General features: G+C 43.5%; 1 protein-coding gene across 1 annotated transcript in view; it reads right to left on the minus strand.

Annotated features, from left to right (window-relative positions):
• The window catches only part of RFX8 (regulatory factor X8), a 52,030-nt gene that overhangs the window by 11,891 nt on the left and 15,999 nt on the right, over positions 1–24,140 (minus strand). Inside the window, exons 5-10 of the mRNA XM_039840094.1 lie at positions 13,295–13,358; positions 6,473–6,583; positions 5,910–5,963; positions 3,490–3,603; positions 2,473–2,623; positions 195–253 (exon numbers count right to left, since the gene is read on the minus strand). Of these exons, the coding sequence (XP_039696028.1) occupies positions 195–253; positions 2,473–2,623; positions 3,490–3,603; positions 5,910–5,963; positions 6,473–6,583; positions 13,295–13,358 (553 nt within the window). The remainder of the gene's footprint in view (positions 1–194; positions 254–2,472; positions 2,624–3,489; positions 3,604–5,909; positions 5,964–6,472; positions 6,584–13,294; positions 13,359–24,140) is intronic.

Raw genomic sequence — 24,140 nt, forward strand, 5'->3', positions numbered from 1 at the left:
GAGGGCAGACTTCTCACTGAGCACCCAGGGTCGCCCAGGCCTGCCCAGCCAGTGGTCAGCAAGGTCCTCTCATCTGTCCTTTGCCCTCCAGGTGGACAGAAGTGGCCTCCCTGCTCTGTGGGGATACTTGCTGCTTTCAGCTTTCACTTCAGAATATTGCTTTGTTCTCTCCCGTCTGGTTGGTGGAAACCTACCTTTGCCATGTTGGAAAGGTATGTCTTTCTTCTTAGTCTTTTGACAAACACAGTGACTTCTGTTAAGAACAAGATACATGGCCATTATCGATACTATAGTACCACGTCCTTAAGTAGGACAGTGGGAAAAACAAGGCAAGGACAGGAGGCACGCACATGTGCCCGGGAGGGCACAGCTGTCCAGACTGCCTCCTGCACAGCGAGGCCTCCATGCAGCCTCATCTTCCCGCTGCTGTGCCCAATGGCCTTGTCCCTAATGGCTAGGAGGTTCCAGCAGGAGATACTCCCCATCGCTGCCAGAAAAATTATGTAATCCCAGCATCTGACATGTCTGCTCAAAGGAGTTTAGGATTTTTGCCCTGAGGAACCCGGAGTTTCCCCAACTTTCTCATGTCTACAGTGCTTTCCTCAGAATATGAACAAAGGAAAGGATGAAAAGGAAAAACACAAAGAGAGAAGGGCACTCTCCTTTTGAATGCATTCATTTATTTATGTGACAAACATTTCCGAGAGAGCTTCATGCAGTATGTGCCCCATAAATGTTTGCTGAGTGTTTGATGAATTGTTGGACAAAGGCAGGCAACCTCTACCCACAAGGGGCTCGCCCTCTAAGGATGGGTCACCAGGTGTGCAAACGACTCCCCAACAGCAGGTAAATGCTCTCTGGCAATGCGAGGGCTCAGGGAAGAAGATGTTGGGTTTAGGGGAGGGAGAGGCCTATTTGGAGGAAGGTACCAGATATGGCTTCACTTAGAAGTGAGATTCAATCTGGCTTGAATATGTAAATTAGGAGTTAGCCAAGGGAATGGGGGTGAGGGAGGCCCTCTAGGTGCACAGAATAGCAGGAATAAGAGTTTGGGCGGGGACAATCGGTGTTGTGTTGCTGGGGAGCACCAATGAGGGTCTCTTGGGGGATGGAGAATGGGAATGGGGCCAGAGGCCAAGCAGTGAACGACTTTGCACAGAGAGGGAAGAAGAGTGGACCCTTCAGGCAGTGGAGACCACGGAAGATTAATTGATCAAATCGCCATTTTAGAATAATCATTGGGTGTGGAGGGGAGTGCGCTGAGGCTGGAGACAGGACGCTCACCTAACTAGGAAGCTAACAGAAGTAGCCTAGAGGAGGGACTGAGAGAAACCGGAAACTGGAACCAGGCAAGTGGTGAAGTGACCCCAGGAAAACAGGAGTGGGGCTTCTCCTCTCCTTTCACGGCAAGTCCCAGGCCCCACTTGCACTCTGCATGGCCCCCTCCCTGCTTCCTTTTTGGCTGGCACCCACATGGGCCCATGAGCCCAGCCTAGCCAGGTAAAAGTTTCCAAGAAGGTCAGGGTGCAGGGGTGGTGAGTGACATTAGTCAATGTCTTATTCCGTGGGCACTCTGAGAAACCAGCAAACAGTGTGCAAAGAAAGCACGTATACAGAAATATAGGGAGATAACAGGCAGGCCTTGGTAATGGGAGTGGACCCATGGTGGCCCCAAAAGAATAGGACCCTGGTGGGGAGGGGATGCTGGAGAGAGCTTTAGGCAGTGATGGAAAAACCTCACAAAGACTATTTCTGGGGCCATAAAACATGGTACCCACACAGCAGGCCTGTGTGTTGTTTAACAAAAGCCACAGGAGGCCTTGAGCAGACAGAGAGCTTGGTGAAAGTCATTATTCAGAGACTACATCCCGGCAACCAGAGAGAAGGAAAAAGTGTTCTAGAAAGTCAGCAGGGAGACTGAGACCACAAAAATGTGAATGTCCTGGTGGCCGCAAAGGTGTGAGAAAGTTAAGGATACGGGAAGAATTTCTAAAGAGGAAGCAATATTCTTTAAAGCCTCCTGGGAGGCCACAGAGAGCACAGAGAAGCGGAGGGGTGTTGGAGCCAGATCCCCGGTCCATTCTGGTCACCCTGCTCCAGGGACAATGAGTGAGGGCTGTGAGCTGCCCTCAGGGAGCTGCTTGAAGAAGGAAGGTGTGCAGCGGGCAACTGGAGGCACTTCCCGACTTTGCAACAGTTCAACACCTTTGCAACACCTCTAATCCCTTGGACCTGTCAAAAGTCTACATTATTGTTCATGAGGCAGAACTGGCAGAAGGGTGTGGATGGATCAACACCAGAACCCATCCTAAGTACTAAAGAAAAAGCCAAAAGTTCTGAGTAGGTCAAGCCTATAGATTGTATTTTGGCGTGAAGAGGAGTGAGCATTCCACCACCGAGAGGTACCGCCCAGGCTGAAAGTCAGATTTCGCATCTGCTCTTACAGAATTTATTTTTTCCATTGACACCTACCTCTGAGTTTGGAGATCTGCAAAAGGGCTGGAAAACCTTCCAAAGCATTAAGCAGCCACAGCTTAAATTTCTTACTAAACAACCGGACAGATTTCAGGTATTGAATAGAAACATCTTCCAGAAAGTCATGAAGGAGGACGTCCTCAATCCCCTACAACAGAAGTGTCAAGACACGTGACTGCTGGCCAGCACAGGCATTCTCTGGTGACAAGTGGCCCAAGGTCACGTGTGCCACAAACTCCGAGAAGAGGCCCCACCCAGTCTGAGGGGGCAGCCACCACACAGCCCTCGCCACTGCTCACTGTCCAGGACATCAGTTTGGTGTGGTCCGAATTTGACTTTTTTCAGAGATCTAAAGATATTGAGAGATGATTCAAATTTTTTAAAAACACTATATTGGCCAATACTAGACCGGTCCAACCAAAATGTTTAAGCGCTGAATCCAGGCCCTGGTTTTCCACCTTTGTGTTAAAAACTTAGAAGCACTAGATTATCTCCTAAAAAGTAACAAAATAAAAGGTAAAGGTTCATGAGCAGCTTAAAGTGAACACATTTTTGCCACTGACACTGTAGTGAAAATATAACTGGCCCCCAAATTATAATAATCACTCTAGAGATAGAATTTTAAAGCAAACAAACAAACAAACAACCCTGGCAGTTATATGTTTTACGAAACAATTATTCCAATCACTCATTTAAAGAAGTCTTCTTTTGTTGAAATTACCAGAGAAAGAACTTTGACTCAGTTTGGGGTTCCCTAGTCACTAGAATCATAGGTCACCATGTGTCTTGGCTTTTTCTTTACATGAGACAACTCAGTCTCTCACTGAACTCACAAAGCAAAACAGTTTTAGGGAGAGATCTGAAGGCTTGTGGTTCATCAACCCCACCATCCGCCCCTCAGGGGCCCTGAAGTCCACGGACTTGCCGAGAGGGAGGGCTGTGTTTGTAACCTCAGCATTTGGTGTCAATTTCTGGGAAGGTACAAAGCAGCGACTCAAACAAACGTCTTCCTACCTTGTACATCTGTACATCGTAGCATTTGAAGAGCTGGCACACATCAGGCAATGACATAAGCACCACTGTCTCCCGCTGCAGAGATTTCCAGAAGGAAGTAAGCAAGTCCTCCACCTGAGATAAGGAACGGAACATATCTCCCATAACTCACTGTGTGCCTGGTGAGACTCATCCCCCATATACTGAGACTTAATCAGCCCCAAATGATAATGGAATGGATTTCAGTCCAGCTTTTCCATTCGGATGGGATAATGCATTTTCATGAGGAAGTTTTCTGGAGGAAAGCTGTTTTAACCACAAGGGGGCTCCTGCTGATTATAATAGTATGAGAAGATGGCCAGAGGGGCCAGTATCAGAGTTTATTTTTCATCTTTGAAAGAGGGGTCATGTTACATTATCAAAGAGGCTTCCTCCTTGACACCTAAAAATTGTGCCAGCAAAAGGGGCCTGGTGTCGTTTTATGCAGGAGCCTTCTTTAAAGACTGATGTAGACAACTTTTGTTAAGGAACAAAATGGCAGTTTTCTTCTTTTTCTTTATTTCCCCCAATGTTGACTTTTCAGATTCTGTGACTAAACCAGGGGGCCAGTCCTGAGTTGCCAGCTAACAAAGACTCTTGACTGTTGGGGATTTCTGCAGGCTCAAGTATTCCAAGGCATCGTGACCCTGACACTAGGACCCACCAGTGACTTCAGGCAAGGTGCTGTCCCCTCATGCAGGCTGTCAAGGAAGTGAGGGCCAATTCTTGAGTTACCTAATGATGAACCCCTAATTTGAAACCCTGTTATCGGGGGCATGAATTCTACAGGAGACATCTCCAAAGAGACTCATAGTTATTTATCAATAAGTAAAATAGTGGGATGAGCAGGATACATTAATGCTTTTCCTCTCAGCTGTGATAACTTTGGAGTGTGACCTTTTGGGGTCGGTGGATGTGAATGAGGCAATGGCCGTGGGCTCACCTCTGCTAACTCCCTCAACACTCATGTCCAAAGCCACGTGAACCATGTGTCCCAGTGCGTCTGCTTCCAAAATATTTCTCTAATTTGCCCCTTTCTCTCTGATGTCATTGTCACCGATTCAGATCCGACAACCTTCATCACTTCTCACCTTGACTATGATAAAACCTCCTTACTACACTCTCTGCTCCAATATAGCAATCCGCGTCCCCGCTCTCACACTGACTTCTTAATAAATCAGAATTCCTCACAAGGCATATGAGGCCCTTTCTAGCACCAGCCCATTTTCCCACTTCCTCTCTGGCTTCTCTGTTAGAGATGATAAAGTCTGGTCACAGTGACCTTTTTGTCACATGACTGTGAACACCTTGCTGCCTTTGCCTGCACCATTGGCTCTGTCTGGAGTCTCTTTCCTACCCCATTTTGAGTCTGTCAAGTCTCTGCTTTTCCATTAAAGTCGGAGGGAACATAGCCTCCTTTTGGTAGCAGCCCCCAGCCATCTCCGTCACTCTTCCTCTGAGTACCTAGAACAGTGTAATAGTACTGCTATTCTAGAACTTGCCATATTGTATCATGTTTATTGGCTTATATTGCTTTTGGTACCTTTTATACCTTCTGGTACCAGGCTATCAATTTCTCAAGACTTATGGAGAATGCCTTCCAAGTTCCAGAAATGGTCCTGGTCACAGGGTAAGAATGAAGTTGCTGTTGATGTGTGACTAAAGGAAAGAAGGAATATAATAGAAGTCTAATGTGGATGGATATTTGTAGCATTGCATCATTGGGACGGGAGCCACTCTGAAGACATCTTGGTCTCTCCCTCTCTGTTAGGCTTTACACTGAGTAGGTAATAAAGGTAATCATGCTGAATGAATACGTCACTCGAAGTTGAAGTACTTAGAAGACTAAAGCATCAGAAAAGTTTTCATTTCAATGTGCACTTGCTTTCCTGCATTTCAATTTTCTACAGTAAAGGATAAGATTGGTTAAAACATTTATTCATGTTTTCCATAGCTAGTTCCAGAATAAAATTCAGTCTTTACAGTAGCCACATCAAATCACCCTGCTTCAAAGTCTTGCTTCTTTTTCTGTTAGCATGTCTCAACAAAATGGCTGTTTAGCATTATTTGAAATTCCAGGGTGAATAATATTACCAATACTTTATTAAAAATCAGCTGGAATTTGGATCTAAAAAAGCAACTGGATTACACTGAAAGCATAAAGTTAGACATATTAGCACCTTTGAAAATTTCCAAATGATTAAACTGAATAGAAACGTCACCTTTAAGAACTCATTAACTATTTAAAAAAAAAAAAAGTGGATTGTAAGCCCTTCGGTGCAATGAATTAGACACTAGACCTCCCTGCAGGGGTCTTTTCGAGTAAAATGGTTAGTAATGAGTCATAAAGGTCTGCATTTTGTAGATAAAAACCCTACCCTCTCAAGTTCTTGGTTCCTCACGTTCTGTAAAATGTCTTGACAATAGTTGCAGTATTCGTCAGCAAGAAAGGCCATCTAGGAAAAAGATGGAAAATTATTTCCATTTGCTGGCCACTCCAAGGAGCTGCTCCTCAAGGCCTCTCTGAAGCCCTAGAGGCTGCTTGTATTGCAATCCCGATGTGACAGTAGCTGCGTTTTTCCTCATGTGGTATACTGTGAAACTCGGTAACCTAAAATTGATGTGGCTTCGATTTCAGTGTCATAACTCCAGGTCTGTACCACCTACTGTAAAGGCCACCGAGCTTTGACATCTTTCTCTCTCAACCCCAATTCCCCCCTCCACATTCCCCAGTCCCTGTTTCTAGACAATCCACATCTCTGTTCCCTTGTCTGTCGCAGAAAGCCCTCACTCTTGGTCCCAGGTGAAGCTTTTCCATAGGATGACAGGGGAAGATCTGAGTTTCCTGATTGTCACCAAGCCCGGGAGGAAATGTTGGTCCTTGTGAGTCTGGGAGAAAGCAAATGTTATCCCATGTGGTACAACTATGGTCACAGGTTAGTCTCGCCCACGCGTGCAAGCCTACCATGTCGTAGGGGTGCTTCCTCGCCAGTTCCTGCTCCCAGAATGGACATCTCCTGAATTCAGACACGGCTGGTCCAGCTGGGTCTGTCTTTATTGGTGAATGATTTTCACTCTAGAAACCATTGACACGATGGATTATTTCTTTAAAATAAAATGCATTGTCTCACACGTAAACCATGTAATAATCAAATTATATCGCTACTGTAGGTTAATATTCTATGCAATCTTTCATCCACTCCTACGAACGCGTAATTGATTCCAGCAACTTTCCTCCCTTATTTCGTTCCAAATGATACTTACTTCCCTCTATAATTCTATTAGAACTTAATATTTTAGAACTTAATATATTACCCAAACGTATCACTCTTGTGGTCACGGATTACAAGTGCTGTACGGTAATGTACAATAAAAATATTATCTATGAATAATTTAATGCCACAAATACATTTTTCTACAATGCCTCATCCATATAATTGTCCCTCCTTGAAATAAAACTATATCCTCCCTGGTTCATCATGTCTGTATTATAAAAATGGCTAGTTGAATCAGCAATTTCAGGCCCTAACTAACAAGGAAAATGACAGGCACGAATTTTCCTTTAGAAGAACAATTTACAGAATGTAAAACGTTTCCATCAAGGAGAAAAAAGGTAACATGGCAGAAAACAAATTCCACATTCCTTCCCGTGTCATCCATGCTGCTGTTCCCTCTGAGCAAGGAAAGGCACGATTTCCCCTTACTGAGTAAAGAATAGCAATTTTATTTTAAATGATTTCTTCAGGATTTTCCTGGACTTTTTTTTCCCCTTTGATAATATTTTTAATTTTTCAATTATAGTTGGCATATCATGTTATATTAGTTTCAGGTGTTCAGCATAGTGATTAGAGATCTTTATAACTCACAAAGTGATCACCCCACTAAATCTAGTACTCCTCTGCCCCCATACATATTTATAACAACATAATTGACTATATTCCTTATGCTATACTTAATATCTATATTCCTTATGCTATACTTAATATCTCCATGACTATTTTGTAACTACCCATTTGTACTTCTTAATTCTTTTGCCCTTTTTCACTGACTACCTCCCTCCAGCCCTCTTCCCATCTGGTAGCCCTCAAAATATTCTCTGTATCTATGAGTTTGTTTCCATTTTATTGTTGTTGTTGTTGTTTTGTTTTTTAGATTCCACACGTATGTGAAATCATATAACATTTGTTTTCCTCTGACTTACTCCACTCAGCACAATACCTTCTAGGTCCACCATGCAATATCTTTTCCCATCCCTTTTACTTTTAGTCTGTGTGTGTCTTTTGATCACAAGTGGGTCTCTTGTAGGCAGCATATGTAAGGGTCTTGTTTTCTTATCCATTCAGCCACCCTATCTTTTGACTGGAGCACTTAATTCTTTTGCATTTGAAGTACTTGTTGATAGATATGTAGTTATTGCCATTCTTTATTCATATTTTTGATACATAGTTTTTCTTCTTCTGAAAGAAGTCCCTCCAACATTTCCTGTAATACTGGTTTGGTGGTGATGAACTCCTTTAGCTTTTTCTTCTCTGGGAAGCTCTTTATCTGTCCTTCAACTCTAAATGATGACTTTGCTGGATAAAGTAATCTTGGTTGTAGATCCTGGCTTTTCATCACTTTGAATATTTTGTGCCAAGCCCTTCTGTCCTGCAAAGTTTCTTTTGAGAAATCAGCTGCCAGTCTTGTGGGAGCTCCCTTATAGATAACTGCTTTTGCTCTTGCTGCTTTTAAGATTCTCTCTTTGTATTTAAACTTTGGCATTTTAATTATGATGTGTCTTGGTGTGGACTTCTTAGAGTTCATCTTGTTTGGGACTCTTTGAGCTTCCTGAGGTTATACGTCTATTTCCTTCACCAGGTAAGGGAAGTTTTCCATCATTATTTCTTCAAATAGATTTTCAACTTTCTGTTTTCTCTCTTCTCCTTCTGGTACCCCTATGATGCCAATGTTGTTATGCTTGATGTTGTCCTAGAGGCCCCTTAAACTACCCTCATGATTTTGGATTCTCTTTTCTTGTTGCTGTTCTGATTGGGTGTCCTCTGCTACCTCATCTCCTATATCGCTGGTTCAATCTTCTGCTTCATCCATTCTGTAGATTCCCTCTAATATATTCTTCATCTCAGATATTGTAGTCTTCATTTCTGACTGGTTCTCTTTTATTTCCAGCTTAATTTTTTTTTTTTAATCTCTTTGTTAAAGTTTTCACTGAGTTCATCTACTCTTCCTATAAGTTCATTGAGCATCCTTATAACCAGTGTTTTGAACTTTGCATCTGTTAGATTGCTTGACTCCACTTTGATTAGATCTATTTCTGGAGTTCTGTTCTGTTCTTTCAATGTGGGATATGCTTCTTTGTCTCCCCATTTTGGTTTGCCTTTCTGTGTCTGTTTCTACATACTAGGTAAAGCTTCTAAATCTCCTGGTCTTAATGGCATGGCTTTGTGTAGTAGGTCCTGTGGGGCCCAGTGGCACAGTCCTGAGAGGGGTACAGCTACAGGCCAAGTTTAGCCCCAGCCTGTGCCCCTCTGGGGCCACCTGGTGGGAGTTAGCAAGCAATCCACAGGTGCTGTGCTTATAGTTGCCTCAAGAGGCCACGCAAAAAACTTAGGCTGGCTGCCGCTAGTGCTACTCGGCAGGGAGCACAGGGCATGCCGAGCGCACCACTGGATGTGGCTTGGGTGGGCCACAAGTTGGGAGAGGCAGAGTTTAAGGGAATCTTCTGGGCGGACTGACCTCTGTTATCCAGTTTGATGACATCTCAGATATGGAGGCACGTGCATCCCCATGCTGGGAGTGGGGAGAGCTCAACCAAGGATCGATGGATACCACCAGCACTAATGTCCAGGAGAAAGCCTTCCCTCCGGCCCTCACTCCGAAGCCCTACAACTCAGTGTACCACTGTATGTACCCCATATGTACCTCCTGAGCAGCTGCCCCAGCACTAGTGCTCAAGCAAGCGAGTTTGTCACCGTGAGAGTCCAGTTACGGTTGCAGTCCCTTTAAGAGGAATGCCCACAGCTGCCTAGCCTTGGTCTCACTCAGCCATGCCGGTCCGGCAGCCTTGTGTTCCGTCCCCTCCTTCTGTTCCAGGGTGATTTCTTAGTTCTCTCCCTAGTCATAGGGCTTTTGTTCATCCAGACCCCAGGTGACTCTGCTTGCTGTTTGCTCCATGGTTTCATCATAATTTTGGTACGGTTGCAAGAGAACATGTACAAAGCCTCTACCCTCTATGCCAGCGGTCCGTAACCTTTTAGGTACCAGGGACCGGTGCTTCTATGAGAATCTAATGTCCGATGATCTGAGGTGGAGCTAAGGTGGTGATGCTAGCTCTGGGGAGTGGTTGCAAATACAGATGAAGCTTCCCTCACTTGCCCACTGCTCACCTCTTGCTGTGCGGCCCAGTTCCTAACAGGCCATGGACCAGTACTGGTGTGCGGCCCGGGAAATGGGGACTCCTGTTCTACACTATCTTGACCAGTTCTCTGTTGGACTTCTTTTGAATAATTCCCATTTCAGTAGAGTAGGATGAAATCATTTCTATGAGTTGAATTGAGCTGCGACGGCCTCCATGTTGAACTGCGACCTGCATGAGAGTTCTCTTCTCCATTCTCTCTCTCCAACCTAACAGCTCACTGTGTGAAAGTACAGTTCCGAGGTCAGTGTTTCATCTTTACCTTTCTCAGTTCTTATTTATTAGAGTCTTACTGAGCTACTCACTTATATCTTGCTTAGTAGATATTTTATGTGAGTTTGCAGTATATTCCTATCTACAAGCCACCTGAGGGCAGAGAGGCTTCTTAACCACTGGCACCCGCCCTTAGGGAGCTGGGTGGTGCTCAGCTGCCATCCCACACGGCATTATATATACTCAAGACAGGCACCACTGGCTTCTACCTTCTATGATGCTCCCTCATTATCAGCCAATATCATTGAGGGCACAGGGATTGAGAGAGTTTAGGAATTATGTTCAATAGTCTTCTCAGCGTCCTAGAATCTATACTTCTTAACTCTTTTGTGGTCCTGAACCCCTTTGAGGATCTGAGGAAAGCAACTGACTCTCTCCCTGAAAAAAGTTACATTATGCACTTAGTATTGTGAAGTTAAAACTCCCAGTAACAAGTTTTAACAAGTCAAAACTCCCCTTTTTTATATAATTTTCAGAATAAAGTAGGGAGATAAGATGTCTAAACAAACAGATAAAGTAGTGGCACCGAAAGGTGACAGCTCAAAAGGTGTTTCCATTGGGTGTTTCCATTTGGTTTCCATTGTTTCCACTGGGGGCTGTTTAACCCTCATTCCTACCATGTCAGGGAACTGGCTTAATTTGGAGTCGTCTGATGGATAATACTTCTAGTGTGTGTGTGGGTGATACTTAGGCAGGTCATCAAAAAAGATGGAGCTATTTATTTCATGGAGTTCACTGGCCTCTCGTCAGTGCTTCTATTAGAGAATAATTGAATAATCTTCAATTCCAACTCTGGACTAGCCTCTCTTACCTACCACATCCTACCATAAGTGAGTCCAGTTTCTCCATAGCACACCCTGACCTCTTGTATTCATGAATGATCTCCTGACTGTTAGTGATCAAAGCCAGCATTTCTCAAGTATGGTCCTGAAATCATCTATGTCATAGTCCCTGGGGGCCCTTGGGGTTCATCTCCTGAGGGCCTTAGTAAATCAGACGAGGCCAGAAATCTCTCATTGTGACCAGCTTCCCAAGTGAGCCTTGTGCACACTTAAGCTGAGAACTCCAGCTCTAGGCAGGCTGTTTTTTGTCCAAATCTCTACATTTCAACATGGCAAATAAATCACAGTTTAGAAGAAATTATCTGAAAATGTAATAATTTAAGAAATTATTGCAAAGGGAATGTAAGAGCAAGCTGTTACAAAATAAAATAATAAAAAGCAAATTCACAAGTTTCTAAAGTCAATGCCCTCAGATTGTTCCTGTGAAAAGAACTGATCTTTCAGGAAAAAGTTTTTAAAATCATGAATTGACATCTTTTCTTCACAATATAAATCATCAGAAATCTAAAGTATGTATGGAACTACTTGAGTTTGAATCTCTACAGGAGAAGTCACTCAGCAAAATGACAAAGAAAAAAGTGAGGAATTCAATTTAGGTTTTCCAGGTATATTAAATGCAGTTTGGGATTTATCAACAGACCCAAGAAATAGCATTGGAATTATTATCTTCCATTCATTCCACCAACCTTCACTGAGCACGTACCATGTATCAAACCATGGAGATATGATGCGGGGGGCATTTCCTGCCACGGGCCACTGGGCCAGGCACCGTCTGCCTTCCCTGAGTTATTCTCTTAGTTCTCCTCGATGCCTTTTGTTTTTCTTGCATCCCTGAAGACATTGTTCCCAGAATTACCGCCCCCGGAAGCAAATGTATCCTGTCATTCCCCTTATGAAGATGCCTCAATGGTTTCCTCTAGTCTCTTGGGTGAAATTCAAATTCCTCAGCCCGACATTGTCAAGATGACCACCATCTGGTCCTCACTCAGAGTCTACTGACATCCTCACATCTGGCTCCCTGCTGCCTGCACACCTCCAAGCACAAATGTAAGCTGCACCCTCAAGATGAATGTCTCCTAAAGGGGGATACTAGTGATCCCTTCGGAACCAGCTTGAGGGCAGTGGGGCAGGCAGGATAACAGCCCCTAAAGATGTCCACATCCTAAACCTTGGAACCCTACCTGGAAAGGGGACTTTGCAGATATAATTAAGGTTAAGGACCTTGAGATGGGAAGATTATCCTGTATCGTCAAGGTGGTACCAATGTAAAGCAAAGGACCTTTCTCAGGTGCAGAGAACCAGAAAGATGGCAACCTGAGAAGGATTTAGCCTGCCTTTGCTGGCTTTGAAGACCAAGGAAGGGGCCACAAGCCAAGGAACAAGGAAGCTTCCAGAAGCTGGAAAAGGAAGGAACAGATTCCTGCCTAGATCTCTCCTGAAGAAACGCAGCCCTACCAACCCTTTGATCTTAGCCTGGTGAGAACTGTGTTGGACTTGTGACCTGTAGAACTGTACGATAATAAGTTTGTGCTGTTTTAAGCCACTATATTTGCGCTAATTTGTTACAGCAGCAATAGGAAATGAACACAGGCTACCTTTTCTGTAAACACCCACCATAATCTTTATCCCTCCCAAATCCCCTACAGCCTGCATTGCCCATTTAACGGTACATCAGTTGTTTCATATCTCTCTTAGCTCCCAAACTATGAAACTGTATTCCAGTCAAGTATAGGAAGTATGATTTTTCTGTTTGTGTTTTTAGTTTTCTTTCATAGTCCATTCAGTCTTTAAGTGTGCTGGTCACAAAACAGGTTTTTAAAAGGTTGTCCATTCAATGACACTTGTCAACAAGACAGCATCAAAGTGCTGTCATGTCATCTTGGCCAGTTAAAATAAAATTTAACTCATGATATCATACCTGGTAATAGTTCTGGTGTCCTAATTCAAAGAGCTATAACTGTAATATAGAGACACTTTCACGTGAATTTATGGCTCACAAACTATACATTCTTTTTCATTACAGAGAAAGAAACATATTAAATAGCCTATGTGCAGCCACACAGTGTGCTCCTGGAAGACCTCATCTGTCCCAACATAGTGTGTGGCACGCGGTGGAAACTCAACAATCCTGATCAAGTGGATAAGTAGTTAGGGCTACATGTGATAAGAACATCACACACAGGGAAATGTTGCACTTAATTAAGCAATTACTGAATATTCCAAGGTCTGTTATAGTAAATCTATTTTATTCAACACTCACTGTTCCTTCTTGTTGGGTAATGCTGTCATAATTAGTAGATTTTTCAAAGGCAACAACGTCTCCACTGTGACAGAACAAATAGAGAAATCATTTTAGTAAGACACCTGTTTCTGAGCACAAGAATCAAGTTTCTTTTGCAGTAGGATTATTTGCATGGGGTATAACTTTAATTTTAAAACCCTCCTTCAAGTTTCTGTACACAACCAGTGATCATCTCTTGCTCGTCATTAAAAAAAATCCTTTTCTGTAACTGAAAAAACCACATATTTGTTTTTTAAAAGTGTATTCCCTTCAGGACAAATATATGATGTCATCGTGTGTAGAACTAACTCCTGTGAAAAAAGAAATATCATCATAGACATGAGGTCTTATCCTTTCTGATTTGGGTCTTTTAAATTGATCATTTCAGAAATGATAATGTCCTGAGTTGATGGCTATAGCACTTTCACAGAACAAAAAACTGGGAATTAATAAGATGTGAGTTTCATTCTGCCATGCCTCTTGGATTCATATTTTATACTGGAGACAAGTATGTGTCATGGAGAACAGACTCTTGTGGCATGGTGCATCTTCCCTTTAACTGTGCGCCTTTGAGACACTGGGAGCACTGGGAGCCCTGCTTTGCATGGGCAATGAGCATTCTACAGATGGCAGAGCTAGTGGCATCCCCTCCACAGTTTTCCTGAGAACTGTGGCCGCTCTGTCCACTCCAACACATTTCCTCACACCTGAGTGTTCCAACTCTACCTAAACACACACAGAAAAGAGGAAGGTAGCAAACACTGCTTCTGGAAGAAGGTCTTTGAGGCAGAAATGGCCTGGGAGTGGGCAGGAGCCAGGCGGGAAGTGGAGGAAAATGACTTTCGCCCCACACAGGAAAGTTCCACCTCCCCTTCCAGCCTCTCCAAAGCCCCAGGAGCTCCCCCTGGAAGGTTTGTGCCAGTCCATTCTCCAACCCAAGTCACGGAAAGCTGGGCAGAAGGCCTGATATCCACCGAATCGATGTCTCCATGTAACACATTTCAAAACAGAGCAGAGGGATTCAGGGTCTGAATACAAACCCATTAAAAAGCCACCCTTTTTATCTTTTAAGAAGAGTTGCTATCACAATAGGAATTGAACTTAGGACTGTTCAATGGCCAGAAAGTTTCAGGAAATGGGATATGTTCAACACACACACACACACGCGCACACACACACGACCTTGAACAATGCCTGGGTGAGGGTGGGAGGTGGGGTGGTGGTGTTAGAAGAGCTGACGGCCCTCGTAGTCAAAACCATGTATAACTTTAGTTGGTCCTTCATATACCTCTGGCCGGCTAGACTGAATGAACACTACAGGCACTGGCTGGTCTTTAACCTTGAGACTGTGTAGACAGGCGCTCCGCTGACAGTGTGCCCTTCCCCACACTGGGGTCCACCCCCAAGAAGAGGGGCGGTGAAGGTGAGGAGGCCAAGGCAGCATTGGAGGTGACATTTTCAGCTCTTGGGGTGCCAGCCACGATGGCCTCGTGTTCTGTGGTCACTGCCTCTGTGTCATTTCCTGTGTGCAGTTCTGATTCAGCCCTTGGGGACATTTATTAGATTATGATCAAATGCACAGTCATTGCTAAAATATGGCTCTAATAAAACCACACCAAACATCCAGAGCTGGCCTTGCTGTGAAAGAAGGCTTGCATTTCACTGTTTTCTGAGGCCTGAGGTGCTTTAACTGTGCCAAATCATGATGACAGAGAAAAAGGGCGCATGGCAAAGGAGCAACCTGAGGCGCGTCGGCCCAGTGAGGTCACTTGGGTTCCTTGTGAGCTGTCGTCCCCTCAGCTCCTGTTAGGATTCAACTACTGGGGAGAGAGAAGGAGGTCAGCAGGTTCCAGAAAGGGCCAGGGGGATGGAGGGAGAGTAAGCAGAGACAGAGACCTGGGGAAGAAGGAAGACTAAGAACAGAACAGGCTTCCTTGTCCAGTTCTGCCACTAACTTGCTATGTAGCATTAAGCATGTCACTTGAGCCTTGAGAGGCTCAATTTTCCACCTCTATAAAGGGAGGGGATGGGATTTGGTGACTCCTAACTTTTTCCAGCTCCCAGAGCCTATAACTTTGTGAACACGTGGCCTCAGAGCCCTGCGGGTCTCATATGATGGTTGGAAGATTCTTTCTGGGCCTCGCGAAGGGAATGTGGAAGGTTTCTTGTGCGGTCCTGCAAATTGTCCACTCAGTGCAGTGCAATGCAGACACAGCATGACAAACACATTTTACTTTAGTTTTTACGATCAATTTGGCTAAAAAAGGGCCCAGAGTAAAGGAGACTGAGACGTGATTATGTGGCACACAACTCTTCTTTTTTCTTTCCATAAACTCTTTCAAATGTAGCGTTAGCTTAATATGCTTTTTGGCATTTATCTTTCTTTTCGTCTAACTGCAATTTGCATTCACATTCTCAGGTTTTGACATCATTTGTCATTAATCCAGACTTTCATTTACATCATTTTGGCATCGTAATTTTCTCTCTCAAATCACTCCAATAGCAGTGAAACAACTTGAAGCAATTACAAAGGTAAGAGGATAAAAATGTAATAAAGCCTAATTTATGTACCATGCTCATTGAGTGTCAGGATGCAGGACAAAGGTGCTTGGTCCTCCAGCCATTTAAGGCCTAATTTCAATTCTTACTCAAAGCACACGAATTAATTGTTTTGGTTTTGATTAGGGGAAGATAACCTTAATTTAATCAATATTTTTATATCCAAAGTTAAAATAGTAACTGTACGCATTCATACAGGCCCATGTGTCATTAGGATTGCAAAAAGCTGTATTTAATATCATTTTGATTATACTAATAATACTCATCACTAAAATATGCTGAGCATTTACTCATCACTAAGTGCTCTTCTTGTATTACCTCAATTCTCACATCAATCCATTAGGTGGGTAGATAGTAAATCATTATTATCCCCACTTGGCACATAGGAAAAGAAAAACAGAATTCATACAGCTGGAAACCCAGCTCTGATTTCAGGGCCTCACCTCTAGTACTCATTCTAATCTGTCATATCGGATATACAGGTGCGTAAATAAAAAATAACGTACACAAGAAGGACCAAATAAGACAGAGTTTTGAAACTTAAAACGGAAAAGAACCACCTTATTTTTAAATCTGGTTTGCCGGGTGTTGTGGATTTGTCATTTTCTGCAGTGAGAGTGGGTGCTTTTATACTGTTTAACTGTATCCTGGCCCGTTCAATTTTATAAACAACTTAAATTGCAGAATGATGACCTAGGGGTACACCTTGGGAAGTGATGACAGTCTAACTCGTTCAAGTTCACCTTCTAAAGGCAAAATTCAGCATCCCAGTTGCTCTGGGAGACAGAAAATAGGTTGTGTTGTCAGGTTGTGCTGTGGTGGCTGGGCAAGGGGCGGGATGGAGCTGGGCAAGGGGCGGGGTTGCTTTGGACTAATGGGAGCATTCCCGTGGTGGGGAGCTTAGGAGTGTTACCTGCTTTCGAAAACTTTCCCAAGCAAGGGTGCAGTCTAGCTTGTAATTCTCCACATGTATGTATTTGGGGCTGCTAGGAAACAACCAGGTAATACATATCTTTTTGACCTTAATGAGTTCTAACCAGCCTTGTAAACCATACGGTGGACAGGGCCCCAAAGCAGGTTGCAACTTGGACACCTGATTAGTACGCGAGGGTCAGGCCCCATGGGGCTTGGCAGAGCCTTTGCATGGGGTCCTGGCCCCAGGAAGCTTCGGCGCCAGCCCAGTGCCATGGCTGCACAAACAGAAGGAGAAGACGCCCTTCTTGGGGCTGGAAAGAGCCTCTGAGTAACCACTGGTGTTCTCTTTGCCATCGCTGGGTCTACAGCGTCCACAACTGCCAGGCAGACCCCTCCCCGACCCTGCCCCCGTGCCCTGGCCTTCCTCTAGCACTCTGAGGTCCGAAAGATGAACCTGGTCCTTCCTGTTGTCCACATGACTAGCCAGCTGTGGACCCGCAGCCCTTGATTCGCAGGCTCTCTCTGAGACCCAGGCAGCCCCCTGAGCTCAGGAGCTGGCAAAAGAACAAAGGAATGGAAGAACAAAGGCAGAATGTTGAAGGCACAATTTTAGAAGCTTTTTAAAGGCCTTTAATGTGCTAAGTTGGAAAAGCTGTGTGTGTATGTGTGCGTGTGTGTGCCTGCGTGTGTGTGTGTGTGTGTGTTGGGGGATGGAATGAGGGCATATATTCCATATATCCTGAAGAAAACAGAACTGTACAATTAATTTCAAAATTTACATTAGATAGATTGGGATTCATCACTTGGAAAATGACAAACAAGTTTTCCTTGAAATTTATTAAGCAGGGATTTTGCCTAAGAGGTACAGAAGAAAAGTACATTAAGCAGAGCTATTTCTCTAGAATGACACACACACACACACACACACACACACACACACACACACACACACACACACACACACACACACACACACACACACACACACACACTCCTTGTTCTCCCTTCTCCCCAGACAGTAATAAAGCACTTTCTACTTTTGCCTCAATTCTTCAGTAAGTTTCTAGGTCAGCAGTTATACCCGGGCCCAAGTCCCAATGTGGCTGCCAGCTAAACAAGACTGGAATCTGGGGAGGCCTGGCTCCTGTGAAGCGGGGTTGCCCTGGAGGGAGGCGCGGGGAGGCAAACGTTCTGTGTTTTGTGAAGGGCTCCTTTTCATATGGCGCAAACTGCATATACATAGTCATTTTTCCTTTTCAAAAAAAAAATGCCTCAAGCTTTTCATTTGTTTGAAAAACCAAACCTTTATCTTTCCTTGGTTTATGGCAGATGCTGCCTTGGCAGTTTTTAGTGAGAGTCACCACAACCCCCGCCTCAGTGAAAAAGAAGGCTGTTGACAGCAGGACTCCTGATCTGCTCTGTGGCCACCTATTCAGGTGTCCACTTAAGAGTGTCATCAGCACCATGGTCCTTAGCTCGGGACCATGGGGGTCGAGGGGGTGTGACAGATGGTGTTAGAGACCTGGGCACTGTATTTCTCTACGGATGGGCTTAGGAGGGGTGGTATGGAGGAAATAGCATTTAGCTTGAGACGACATTTATTTTAGTCTGAGTATATGCTTCTTTGCAGTGCCTGGTGGTGGTGGCTGTGAGGACACAAAGCCCCCCAAAGTCCCCCAAAGCCACCTCTTTGCTACCAACCCTGGATCCCAGCCAGGTCTCTCTATGCTGATGCTCTTAGTGGTGTTTCCATTTCTTTTCTTAAAAGCCAGAAAAAAAAAAAAAGACAAACAAGATGCCCATGCACAGCCTCATTGACTCAAGGGGCTGCTCTTGGCAAACGGATATTCTACTCGGAGCCACTACTAGCAAGGCACACTCTTTAACAACAACAAACAACAACAACAATTCAGATTCTTATTCTTCCCTTAAGCAAGTATTAGTAGGAAAATTTTGGTAAATTAGGCCTCAATTGCTGCATACAGAGAGAAATGCATGCTTCCCTGGGGCATTCGACTTTGGGGAACCAAGCAAAGACTCATCTGTGGTTTCCCGGGGGTTCCCCTCTGGGTTTTCAACACATTCAGAGATCATTCTCTTCCCCAACTGTGAGAATGGTCCCTGAGCAGACACAGCTGCCAGCAGTTGGGGTTGACGACTTCCAGGTGTGTGTGGGAGACTAGCACTAAGGAACTCTGCTCAGTCAGGGTGATAGGGACAATGCATGTGTCTCCAGAGGAAGAACAATGGGCTGCCATTTCAGCTTCCACACAGACAAAAGTGCAGGACGGTGCTTTGAAACGAAGGAAAAACGGAACTGTAAGTGTGACAATAGGGACTGGTTGTGAGCAGGGGAAACAGAGGGCTTTGGAGACATGGTGCTAAGAACAGGCAGGGATGACTGTGGGGATGCGTCCTGGGACCTGTCAGCAGGTTTCTTCTGGGACTGTAGAATGAGGCTTGATTTATTGTTTGTAACTGAGAATTTTATTGAGGTAATTGTAGATTTACATACCGTCGTAAGAAATAATTCAAAGAGTTCCCTTTTATACTCTGCTCGATTTCCCACAATAGTAACTTTTTTTGCAAGGTAGTACAATATCACAACCTGGAGAATAACATTTATATAATTCACTGATCTTACTCAAATTTCCCAAGTTTTACTTAAACTTATTTGTGTGTGTGTATATTTAGTTCTATATAATTTTATCCCCTATGGAGATTAGCATATTCACCAGCACAGACAGGAACAGAACATTTTTCCTATCAGAAGGACCTCTCATGTTTCCCCTGTACAACCACACCCGTCTCTTGCTCCCCCGCCCCTCACAAAACCCCTGGCAATCACTAATCTGTCCTCCACTTCAAAATTTTGTCATTTCAAAATGTTATATAAATAGAATCATTCAGAATGGAATCTTTTGAGATAAGACTTTTTTCACTCAGAATAATTGCCTGGAGATTCATCCAAGATGTTGCAGCAATAGTTTGCTCCTCTTCACTGCTGTATAGTACTCCGTGGTTTGATATATGACAGCTTGTTTAACCATTCACCCAATGAAGGACATCAGGGCTGACTCCAGTTTTTGCCTATTACGAAGAAAGCTACTACAAACGTTTGTGTACAGGTCTTTGCGTGGGTATAAGTTCATTTCTCTGGGACAAATGTCCAAGAGTGCAATTGCTGGTTTAGATGGTTATTATATATTTAGTTTTATAAGAAACTGCCAGATGATTTTCCAGAGTCGTTGGACCATTTTGCATTTTTACCAGCAATGTATGAGTGATCCAATTTCTTTGTATCTTCACCAGCATTTAGTGTTGTGACTTTTTTTATTTTAGTCAATCTTATAGGCGTGTAGTTATAATTCACTGTGGAAATTAATGATGTTGAACATCCTTTTATGTACTTATTTGTCATCTGTATATCCTCTTCAGTGAGACGTATGTTTATGTCTTTTGCCCATTTTCTAATTTTTTTTTTTGACTGTTTAGTTTGAGAGTTCTTTATACATTCTAAATAGTAGTCCTTTGTCAGATATGTGGCTTACAAATACGTTCTTCCAGTATGTAGCCTGTGTTTCTATTCTCTTTACAGGGTCTTTCACAGAACAAGAGTTTTAATTTTGATGAGGTCCAACTTTTTCCTTTTATGAACTGTGATTTTGGTGTCAAGTCTCAGAACTTTTTGCCTAGTCCTAGGTCCCAAAGATTTTCTCTTGTGTTTTTTTTTTAAAAGTTGAATGTTGTATGTTTTAAATAGAAATCTGTGATTTATTTTGAGTTAATTTTTGTATTAAGTTGTAAAGTTTAATTGTAAGTTTCATATTTTTGCATGTGAATGTCTAGTTGTTCCAGCACTATTTGTTAAAAAGCTAGTCTCTTTCCATTGAATTACTTTTGAATCTTTGTGAAAAATTAGTTGAGCATCTTTGAGTGGGTGTATTTCTGGATTCTCTGCTCTGTTTCATTAATGACTGTGTCTGTGCCCCCACCAAAACCACACTCTCTTGATTACCACAGCTACATAGTGAGCTTTAATATCAGGTAGTGTCTCCTCCCACTTGGTTCTTCTTTGTCAAGGTCGCTTGAACTATTTTAGGGCCTTGCCTTTCTACATAACTTTTAGAATAAGCTTGCCTATGCCTATGAATAAAAACTTTGCTGGGATTTTTTTAAACAACTTCACTGAAAGATAATTCTCATTCCATACAATTCGCCTATTTAAAGAGTGCAATTCAGTGTTTTCTTAATATGTTCACGGGGTCATGCAATTGTGCAGAAAAGAGATAACGTGGCAGTACTGAGACTGCTATGCCTAGAAAGGGCTGCCTGCAGGACTGGCCCATGGCTGGCGCCTGGGAACTTGGTTCCCGGAGTGTTCCCAGTCAACAGTTAACTGACAAGAGTGGTTGGCTATGCCTAGACTATTTGTGAAAATAATATGGTAGTTTATGCTGAATAACCTGCTTTCTTTTGAGGAATCTGTTGTGTTGGCACATGTTGGGAAGGGGCTTATGTGACCAGCCCCCAGTAAAACTTTTAAAGTGGAGTCTCCAATGGGCTTCTCTGGGCAGAAACATCACACACACTCGTGTGCTGCATTTTTGCTCCTGGGGGAAGATGGGCATGGCTTCTTCTAGTTCTGTTTTTTTTTTTTCCTCCTTATGACCCGACTATGTATCCTTACTATGTCTCCATAGGAAGTCTCAGCTGTGGGTATGAATATATTACTGTAGTCTGCCTGGTTTATCTGGTGCCACTGGGGCTCCCTGCTGGTGCTGCCCAAGGTAGCTGGAGGACTTTTCTCTCTGTGAGGGAGGGGGTCCCTCTACCGAAGCTCCTCTGGCTGGAGCGGGGTACAATGAGGCTCCCTGGACCAGTCTACTTGCTGTAGCTGGGTCTCCCTTAAACAGGTTAGCTCACACTCCTCTATCTCTGGTGGAAAAGGGGTATCTCATACCATCAAGGAAAGAGAGTGTTTCCCCTGGTGTTTATTTTTGGCCAACTCCCTGTTGTGACCTCTCGTCAGATCTTGTTAAAGATCGAGCCTCCCACATATGTCTGGACCAGGCACTGAAGAGACCTGTAACCCAGAACTGTCAACAGGCATAGACATAAATCCCAAGAAAAGTCTCTCCTCTCTGGACAAAGGATCAGGAAAGGGAAGCCCACCAGAGACCTAGAGGGAGCTGCAACCCTCACTCCACAACTGGGCCATGGGCTAGCAACCCAATCTGCCCACAGTGGTAGCTTCAAAGTCCTGATAGGCTGCTCCTTGCCCGCCAATCCACACCTGGAGCATTGATGGGTGGGTTGATCCACCTGCATGGACAGTGTTGAAGCTCTTGGCCAATTCAATTCCCAGTCTACACTCAGAGCACAGAAGGGCAGGCATTCTACCCACAGGGGCAATCCCATCATAACCTGTGTCTTCCTGCCCTACACCAAGTAGCATAAGGGGCCACTGGCTCTCCTCACTCCCTACAGAAGGTGGCCCAGGGAAGTGGGTTCAGTAAGGAAATGATTAGCAGTCCCAGTAGTGCCAGAAGAATGAAGTAGACCAGAATAGCATTCAAGGGCTCAGAAAACTAAACTGTCATTGGACTATAGCCCACAAAAGTAGGCCAACATTTATGTGCTAAACCTAAACAGGGTGACTGCCTGCTAAAATAAGTTTAAATAGGATCGAAAGTATCCTAACATCATAACCCAAATGCCCAGGATAAAGTAGAAAATCACCCATAAGATACGTAAATCAATAGAAATAAATCCACACATACATGGTCAATTGATTTAAGACAAAGGAGCCAAGAATATACAATGGGAAAAGGACAACTAGATCACAATCTTGTACCATACACCAAAATTAATTCAAAAATTTTTAAGACTTGAATGTAAAACCTGAAACCATAAAGTCCTAGAAGAAAACATAGGCTGTAAGCTCCCTGACATTGGTCTTGAAAATGATTTTTTTTTGGATATGACACCAAAAACAAAGGCAACAAAAGCAAAAGTAAATAAATGGGACAACATCAAACTGAAAAGCTTCTGCACAGCGAAATGAAGACAACCTACTGAATGGGGGAAGATATTTGCAATCTATATAAGAGATTAATATCCAAAACATATGAAGAACTCATACAACTTTATAGCAATCAATCAACCAATCAATCAATAATGGGCAGAGGATTGGAATAGACATTTTTTCCAAAGAAGACATACAGTGGACCAAAAAGCACATGAAAAGATGCTCAACATCACTAATTAGCAAATGTAAATCAAAACTACAATGAGATATCATTTCACACTTGTTAGAGTGGCTATTAAAAAAAAAAACATGAGATAATCAATGCTGGCATGGGTGTGGAGAAAAGGGAACCCTCATGCACTAGTGGTGGGAATGTAACTTGGTGCAGCCACAGTGGAAAACAGTATGGAGTTTCCTCAAATATTAAAAAGAGAACCACCATGTGATCCCACAATTTCACTTCTTGGTATTTATCTGAAGAAAATGAAAAAACAAACTTGAAAAGATATAGGCACCCTCATATTCATTGCAACATAATTCACAATAGCCAAGCTATGGAAACAACCAAAATGTACACCAGCATATGAGTGGATAAAGACATTGTGGCATACATATATACAATGGAATGTTATTCGGCCATAAAAAAGAATGAAACCTTGCCATTTGTTACAACGTGGATGGACCTTGAGGGCATTATGCTAAGTGAAATAAGTCAGACGGTTTACTACTCATAGAGCCAGGTAGTCTGTAGACTACCAGAGTCTCTGCTCTTATCCATGTATAGTTTTGCATAGTATCATGCTGCCTCTTTGAGAGAATTACATTTATGTCAGTGAGAAATCTCAATGGGCCATCTCTGCCAGAGCTGTTGCACAGCCTCCTAACTGGTCACTCTGCCTCCTCACCCATCTTTTTGTACAATCCTATCTCAGCAGAGTTGCCAGGAGGATCTCTATTTAAAATGCAAATCAGATTGCTTCATGTCCCAGCTTGAGACTCTCCGGTGGCTCCCCATCACACTCAGAATAACGCTCCGCCTCCTTCCCTAGACTACAGGTCCCTGCCAGTGTTTTCAGATTCCTCTCCTCCTCCTCTCCTGCTCATTCACCAATATCCACCCTCAGACTTCCTTACTGTTCTTTGAACTCATCCCTGTCTGCCTCAGGCCCTTTGCACCTGCTCTTTACCTAGAATGCTTGTACCCCAGATGTTCACTCGGTTAGCTCCTTTTTTCACATTTCTGCTCAAAAGGCATCTTCACAGGGACGTCTTCCCATGACTCCATTTTATTGTCTTCAGATCAATCTTGCTATTGTTCCT

Source organism: Pteropus medius, unplaced genomic scaffold, assembly GCF_902729225.1.
Source record: "Pteropus medius unplaced genomic scaffold, Ma_sr-lr_union100, whole genome shotgun sequence".
NCBI classification, from domain to species: Eukaryota; Metazoa; Chordata; class Mammalia; order Chiroptera; family Pteropodidae; genus Pteropus; species Pteropus medius.